Genomic DNA, 8,451 nt, shown 5'->3' on the forward strand with positions numbered 1-8,451 from the left:
ATTCATTCACCAATGAATACTGCTTATATCATTACAACAATTATTCTTTCATGACTTTCGTTCGTTAATTATCAAACAATATCCTCATTGTGTATGAATGTTTCTTTATTTGCGTCATTTCCCGCCGTATGTCGACGGGCGAAGTAACATAACTGTTAACAATCAATTTGTGGCAAGTGTTATGTGCTATGCACGTACTTGCTGCGGATATGAAAAACTATATACAGCGATTTATTTACAAGTTCGGTGTTTATAACTTCAAAATCAGTTAAACAGAGTGAAAAATGTGAAAAATTAAGTAATTTTAATGTCATATCTTGGATACGGGGTAACCAATTTCTATTCATGTTTACGGGGGGGGGGGCATTTTTTTTATGGGGGTCATTTTTCTTCATGTTTAACATGAAGAAAAATAACCCCTGGGTCTTTTTTCTTCAGAAAAATCCAATTATTCTTCAGCTAGGGGGGTCATTATTCTACGTAGAAAAATGACCCCCGGTCATTATTCTACGGGGGTCATTATTCTTCATTACACCGGCAAAAATTTTATTGATACAGGTATCAAAGAAATTTTTCGACCAATCAGAAGCGCCGATATCTCATCAAACGAATAAATATTAAATGAATCGAAATTCAAGTTTGACTATGTAGTCCCTAAGCAGTCTAACCTCTCTTGACATCTTTTCTTGTGCGTGTTTGTATCCTGTGATTGTGTAAAGTGTGTCGTTCGCCTGTTCTTGTACTTGTTCCAAACGTTCTTGTACTCCATGCTTACCCCTTAATTCCGTTGTGATTTCGTCCATGTGACATCCCTGGGTGTCTAATCGAAGCATGAAACCTGTGAGGGTACTTTGTATACTAACGGTATTTATACCTTGCATTATTTCACGCATTTGAAATCCCTCCAGAACATTTGAATCATTAGATTCATTAGCGTTTTCCATTTCTGATTCTGTTTCTGATACTTTAAGGGGCCTTTTCTTGGAGTTTGTACTAGCCATTGATTTTTTAAATATTTACAGTTAGTGTGACAACAGTAAGGCACGGATACAGTAGCGCCGTTTAAGTAGTGTTCACTCACCCGGTATTGGTTTGTTTGCTTTTTTCCACTCAGACCTTTAAATTTTCACAGAACTCTACAATTAAGCCCATTTACACACTCATTATATCTTAGAATTACATATCCGTTAAATAAGACATTGGGCAGAAAATTTACCTCACCGAATTTTGTCCACCCTTACATGTCGAGCATGTGTACTAGCAATTTAAGTATAGACTGCGATACCTGACTCAGATGATGTTTTTATTTATTTTTATTTTTTTTTGGTTTTGATAGAAAGATAAAATATATACTAGTAAGAGCCATACTTTACTGTCATATCGATCGAATTTTAAGCTAATTTTGCATGCATGTTAAGTAATATAGTAAAGTAGGGAAGATTAAAAAAAGGTCATTTTGAACTAAATAAAAAATAACAAAGAGAAAAAATAAACAGTTATAAATCTATACAGATATTGCATATTGTCAAACCATTAGACTGGAAAATGGGAATTACACACCTACAAACAGGGACCGGGGCACAGATACAACTAGAAAGAATGGTCTTACTGTGACCAGGCTACGCTGAGGTCACAGTAAGAATTTGTCCCATATACTTGCAAAGTAGCAGCTACGAAGCGGATCAGCTTTGCGTCGATTTTCAGTCAGTTAAATATAATATGCAGAGGAAAACACATTTTATACATTACAAACCTTTTTGAACATGCATATGTAGTTTAGTCAACAAAATATCCATTTAATGAGCCGTACCAACATGACCAAGGTATTTTGTTAAATTACGCGTTTGAATTCGCCTGCCATTTTGTTGGAAATCGCACTCGGAATGTCTCGAATTTTATCATTAACATGGCGACCATAAACAGCGAATTTTTAAACGTGATGTTAAAAGTGGTAGCGATTTCGTTGCAAAACCAGTTAATGTGGTAATATGGGATTAGAGAAGAGCATCATTGTAGGTCATTCACACCAATCATATGAAAATTTAGGCGAGATACAGGACGATGTATTTTTTTTATTTGCTACAAAGCGAGTACTCAGTATATGGGACGAATTCTATCGTTAAACCGGGTCCGTAGGACATTTGTCATTTTAACGATAGAACATTCTATCTAGGATACAACGTATGTAATTGGAATGCAAAAATAAACAAATAAGAAAATATTATGAACCAGAAAGAAAAAAAAATATAATTCTGAAGACAACAATGTACCCCCCCCCCCAAAAAAAATACTGTATTGTTAACAGTTTTGACCAAATCAAACACAAATTATGTTTTGACAGACTGATCAATTCTCTCCAAAAGTAATGAACGGTTTTAGGAGGAAGCAAATCTATGTATTTTGTAAGAATTTTTTTTAAACAAAGAAATCTTATAATTCTCTCTCTCTTTCTCTAAAATATTTTTAATAGTTGATAACTAAATAAAATGACATTGATGCAAGGTGTGTGTAATTCTTGCTAGCTGTGCTCGCCACAACGGTAGCACCGTAAAACATTCAGTGATTGATTTTTGATCATATGCGAATGGTTTACACATTTTGGGGGATGGGGAGGGGGGTTAGAATGGGTAAATATTTTACAGTGTCTGTCAAAGATTATGATAATTGTCTACAAAATTAAGATTTAATCATCTTTTGTTTTTATTGAATCAGTTATTTCATGACCTTTGCCCAAATTTTAATAAATATGCTTTTCATGTTTCTAGCTAATACTAATATCAAAACAACAGACAATTATGATTCAGATATTTACCCTGATGTATATACAAAACTAAATAGACTTTTGTTTGTTTGGCGTAGTTGTCATGGCCGTTTAATCAAATGTGCAAAAATTAGATAAGTACATGAATATCAGATAGATATCAGTCAGATATATAGTACATGTACATCAGATAGATTTCATACATGTACATTGAACTCGACATGCGCCGTTCAAACAATATGGCAGCATATATCAAATATATATATGTAATATACAATATTAGAAATACTCTCTTGACCCGAGGAGCCTGGAAAAAACAGTGCCCCACGGAGACAGTATTCTAATCAAAATTATGCCAAATGGATCACGGACACTGTCACGTGAACCATCCGCCAATACCAGGCGGCAATTTTGACAACAATGACACCTGTAGATATGATACATAAGAATGTCTATACTTGGACATTCTAGATTCAGATATATGTATATGATATATAATAAGATAGATAAGTAAACGGTCCATGACTTGCCAGAGATATATCAGCTAGTATATTTTAAGGATAGGTGCGAGAGGAAGATGTCACAAACTGCACAATAGCATTTTTCAGGGAATTTATGTATATATTGTTACCCAGATCTGACAAATGCACACCATCTAATCTAAATAATCTCTTTTGAGTTATCTGGATATCTGGATATTTGATAGATGCACCATCAAGCTTTTTCAAAACAAATGTTGCAATGGCACTATTTATTCTACGCCTAGAGTTTTCACCTTCAATGGTTGATAAAGACTGCCTCCAATTACTTCTAGGTAATATATGTGACCATACAATGAGAGTGTTTGGCAAGAGGTCTGCTATTTGAGATAAAGTTAGTTTCATGAATTTTTGAATACCTTTTAGGGTATTTTGAGGGTCCCCAATATTATTACCACCGCAGTGAATTATCAAAATAGTTGGTTGTTTATTAGCTATTAACATACTTGACACAGTTGTATACAAGTACTCCCAAACCATTCCCCTTCTACCATTCCAATTAATGGTAAAGTGGTTTAATCCAAGGTTTAACTGATTTGTGGTCTCTGCATATTTCTGTGCCCAATGAATAATAGATGAGCCAATGATCCAAACTGAATCGAAATTTATGTATGATTTAACAGCATAAAACTAAAAATACTATTAACATGGTCTTATGTAGGATTTGAAAGCCGAGGAACTCCATCTACCCATGTGCTTGATTTGTATTTCAGAAACCCTTTTAAGTACAGGTAAGTTGCACCTCCAATCCTAAATGAGTGCGACTTGTATGAATTTGTAGGTACCTCTAGGAATTTTAAGGATTTATACAGCATGGATGAAAATTGATATTGAGTCAATGGTTTAGTATTGCAGTGGGCAAATAGATGTGTTGCTTGAATGCATTGCCTATGACTTTGAAATTTTTGAAAAATTTGAAACATCAAAAAAGAATCTGGTGTTTTTAGTATTCTAATGGATGAACCGTTACCAAATTGATCTGTTTTTGAGCAACCCACAAAAACTATAAACTCATCCTCCAACATTTGAACATGATTTCTTTCCAATGCCACTAGCTCACTTACTCTCAATAAAGCAAAAAATGCAATGAGAAATGCTGACTGAAATAAATGTGCTTCATATGAAGAAATAGTTAAATGTGGAATGATACTGGTAATTTGTGTTAATAAAGACAATGTAATTGGTTGTCTAATGTCCTGAGTTCTGCATGACCTTTTAAATCCTGCTAACAACTTTTTGACCAAAAAGGATTCCATAGCATTCTGCCAACCATGTAAATTTACAACAAAACTCAAACCAGTCATATAAGATTTTGCTGTTGAAAATGCAAATCCTGTGCAGATTCCTTCATATAAGCTATAAACATTAGTATATGATCTATAGGTGGTGGCCACAAATGCTCAAAGGAAGCTTGAACTCTGAAATTAGAAAATGCTTGGATGCCTTGTTTATAAACTTTACTTGAGTTTTCAGATATACTGGCTTCTAACAGTTGATCTATAGTTGATGAATAATCTCCCAAAATGGAGCAGGAATTTGACATGGAAAATTGTCTGCTGTAGGAGCCAACTGTCGGAATCTTGACCACTGAAAGCGAGAAATAGCATCTGCTTTATTGTTATTTTTCCCCGGAACATGTATAGCTCTAACCTGGATATTATAACTAAGGGTATACAATACCAACGCTCGAATTAAAACCATGACCCTGTTATTTTTTGAAGACTTTTGATTAATAATATGAACTAATGAGAGATTGTCAATATGTAACAATAACTTTTTTGCATATAGTTGTTCTGCCCAAATAAAAACTCCCAAAACAATAGGCACAAGTTCAAGAAAAGTAATATCTTTTGTTGTCTCATAAAACCAATGTGAAGGCCAAGCCAAATAACACCACTGACTGCCAAATATAACCCCACACCCTTTTGAACCTGAGCTATCTGTATAAAATTTGAGTGTCTCATCATCTTGCCATGTCAAAGATGAGAAAGGGGTTAAGCCATTAAACTTTGTAAGAAATTATATCCACTTTTCTAAATCCAATCTGATTTCTTTTGAAATTCTTACGAAATGGAAAGATTTTTTACCTCCTGCTAAAGCCGCATATACACGACGACAAAATGCTCTTCCTGAGGGCAAAGCTTTAACCACAAATGCAAGTGACCCTGCTAATGACTGTAATTTTTTAACGGTGACCTTTTTACAACTTAAAGCATCATTAGTTTTTTCCAAAAGTTCAGGAGCCGGTTGTATCAATGGTTCATTAAATTTAATGTGTTATTAAGCCTAATGAATCATTAAATTCTAAACAAATCATTACTTAATAAACACATTAAAGGCTGTTGTACAAAACCGTTATTAAAGTTTTGTTAGTTAATGCAGCATTAAAATATTAATGAGTCATTAAAGCTTTCTTATTCTTTAAACATTACCCATAATGCTATGTTCGTCAACTTCCGGGGTTTCTGCTTTGTTTGTTAACATTCTGGCAAGATGACAGACGCCGACGTCCAAACAAAGTCATGTAGAAACGGGGGGGGGGGGGGGGGGGGTTGATACAAGTGAAATTAATGACTCATAAAATATATGGAGTTTAATAATGCTTTAATAAACCATTAAATATTGATACAACCGGCTCCAGTAACTTTATTTTTTGGAATGAAAATAGTTCTTGAAACTGTGTCAATGCCTAATCCAATCCTAAGAAAAAAATAGATGTACACGGCCTTTCTGTTTTTTCTGGAGCTAATGGGATCCCTAAAATTTCAGATAACTTTATCATATGAGCCATTAACATCTCACAATCAGCTGTGTTTGCTCTACCTATAAATAAAAAATCATCTAAATAATGAATGATCCCCCTTGAATTTGACCTTTGCTGCAGCTCCCAGTGAAGGAAGGAAGAGAACATCTCAAATAATGAACATGAAATTGAGCAACCCATTGGCAAGCATTTGTCCACATAATATGAATTTAAAAACTTGAAACCTAGCAAGCAGAAATCTTCAGGACAGACTGGCAACAATCGAAAAGCACTTGAAATGTCCATTTTGGCCATTAATGCACCCTCCCCCATCTCCTGAATCAGTGACAAGGCTTGATCAAATGTAGAGTACGACACTGAACAATATTGCTGATCAATGTAATCATTGATACTATTACCCACTGGGTGTGATAAATTAGAAATCATACGCCACCCCCCTTGCTTTTTGGGGAGGATACCAATAGGATTACACCGCAAATTTGAAATAGGTGGACAGGGAAAGGGGCCTAAAATTCTACCCAATTTTATTTATTTTTTTTTTTCATGTAACTCAACAGTATGTTCCTCTGCAGATATCATGTTTTTAAATTCAACCTTTTTTCTAATGCCTGTATATTGAAGTGAAAACCCATTTTTAAACCCATTTGATAGAACTGTTGCTATTTCTTTGTTTGGGTAATTTACCAGTAAAGAATTGAAGTTATATGTATTGATTGGAGTGCTGCCAATATCCCATAATTTATGTAACAAGTTACATGTAGGTTTGCCGTCCTGTGGTTTGTTGTCGATTCCTGAAAAATTTGTTGTTGGAATTAAAATTTTCCGAACGAGCAGGTGCATTTTTGGGAATTTGATTAGATTGATTATTTTTGAAGCAGTTAATGGAGGGATGATATGCATTACATGTGATGCACTGATGCAAATACTTGCAATATTGTTTCTGACAAACACCTTCATAATTGTAGGCATAACATTTCAAATACCTACGAGTTGACTGATTTGACAATTGGGTTTTAATATTAACTGTTTGCATGTAAAACAACCATAGTTCAGCATCAATAGATCCCCAGTTTAAAGAGGAGTCTACAGACTTCTTTAAGCGAAATTGCACATCATAATCCAACCAACCTGAATTGTTACTAGCAGCCCCCCTTTTAATTGTTGACATATACCTAAAGAGTGAAATGGCTTGTAGTGGATGTTTCTCTAAGTATATAGAAGCATATATGAAAAATGCATCCATCCATTGTGAGAAGTTTGTAATTTTTGTTTCTTTATTTTTTGGTTTGACCTGAAAAACACCCCCCTCGAAAACAATTTGATTTTGCATTTCTGTGCAAGGCTCTTGAAGCAACAATTTGTTTAAATGAACAAATTCGCCATTCCAAATTTTATCTTTGAGAGCTTGGGATACATGGGATCCCAGTATAGAAGTAACACTGTTAAATGGGTTTGGCGTGTCAATATTATTTTCCAAATAATTTTCTGTACCTTGATTCATGGGAACATGTGACGACAACGCACTTGGTGCGTCAGGGGTGGGGTTAACTATGGGCGGCATGTTGTGAGCAATCATCCCAATCATCCCGCTCCGTGACATTCCCTGGCCTGCTTCAGTTGACGCCTGTGTCGCTGGTGTCGTCGGAGCCGCAGGTGTTGGAGGAGTCGCTTGTGTCGGAGGAACGGGCTGTCTCACTTGACCTCCTCGACGATTTCCGCGACGACCTCGTGCCAATACACTACTCGAGGCAACTGTATTTGTTCCATTTGGCACGGCTGCGTATGGGCTTCTCGCCTTAGATGCCCTTTGGTTCCTTACCCTCAGCATGATATTGTAATAATATGCCGGTATAAAGTAATAAAACTCGCCGATTAAAACGATAAAACTTGATTATTTCTCTAGTTGATTTTTTGTGACCGACTCAGGGAACAGTTGAATATAAAAGGAAGAGCTTAACGCGCACGCTCCAAGACCAGGAAGTGTAGAGTTATTGCCCTTGAATTAACATTACTAGAGTTATAGTTCTTGCCCCAAACAATATGCTTAACTGCATGAAATAACAGGGTTTATCCATATTTGATAAACCTAATTATTGGTCGTAACTTTTTTTTTTTTTGATATTAATTTGAATTCTGGGTACGAAATGAAAACAAAATTTCAAATTGAAAGTAGGAGAAAAAAGTCTTTGGTTGTTTTCAAAAAGTAATCAGAAAGCAAATTCAATTAAAATACATGATGTTATTTTAATAACAATGAAATAAAACTGCTTCACTGTTAAAACACGTTTTCATTTGATCGGATCTAATGCAACTGTTACAAGTTGTAGGAAACGAAAATTTGTTTTCTTAATTAGGAATTAATTTTTTCAAGAACACACAGGTAAGTT

The 8,451-nt window shown here is 35.0% G+C and overlaps 1 protein-coding gene across 1 annotated transcript; it reads right to left on the reverse strand.

Annotated features, from left to right (window-relative positions):
- Positions 1-2,786: 2,786 nt before the first annotated feature.
- On the reverse strand, positions 2,787-8,153 carry LOC128186798 (uncharacterized). Its single transcript, XM_052856697.1, has 3 exons — positions 7,556-8,153; positions 4,762-4,887; positions 2,787-3,899 (listed from the first exon to the last, which is right to left on the reverse strand). Exons 1-3 carry the CDS (start codon positions 7,890-7,892, stop codon positions 3,316-3,318), a joined length of 1,047 nt encoding a protein of 348 aa, XP_052712657.1. The 5' UTR covers positions 7,893-8,153; the 3' UTR covers positions 2,787-3,315.
- Positions 8,154-8,451: the final 298 nt, after the last annotated feature.

Source organism: Crassostrea angulata, chromosome 6 (assembly GCF_025612915.1).
Source record: "Crassostrea angulata isolate pt1a10 chromosome 6, ASM2561291v2, whole genome shotgun sequence".
In the NCBI taxonomy this organism is placed as follows: domain Eukaryota; kingdom Metazoa; phylum Mollusca; class Bivalvia; order Ostreida; family Ostreidae; genus Magallana; species Magallana angulata.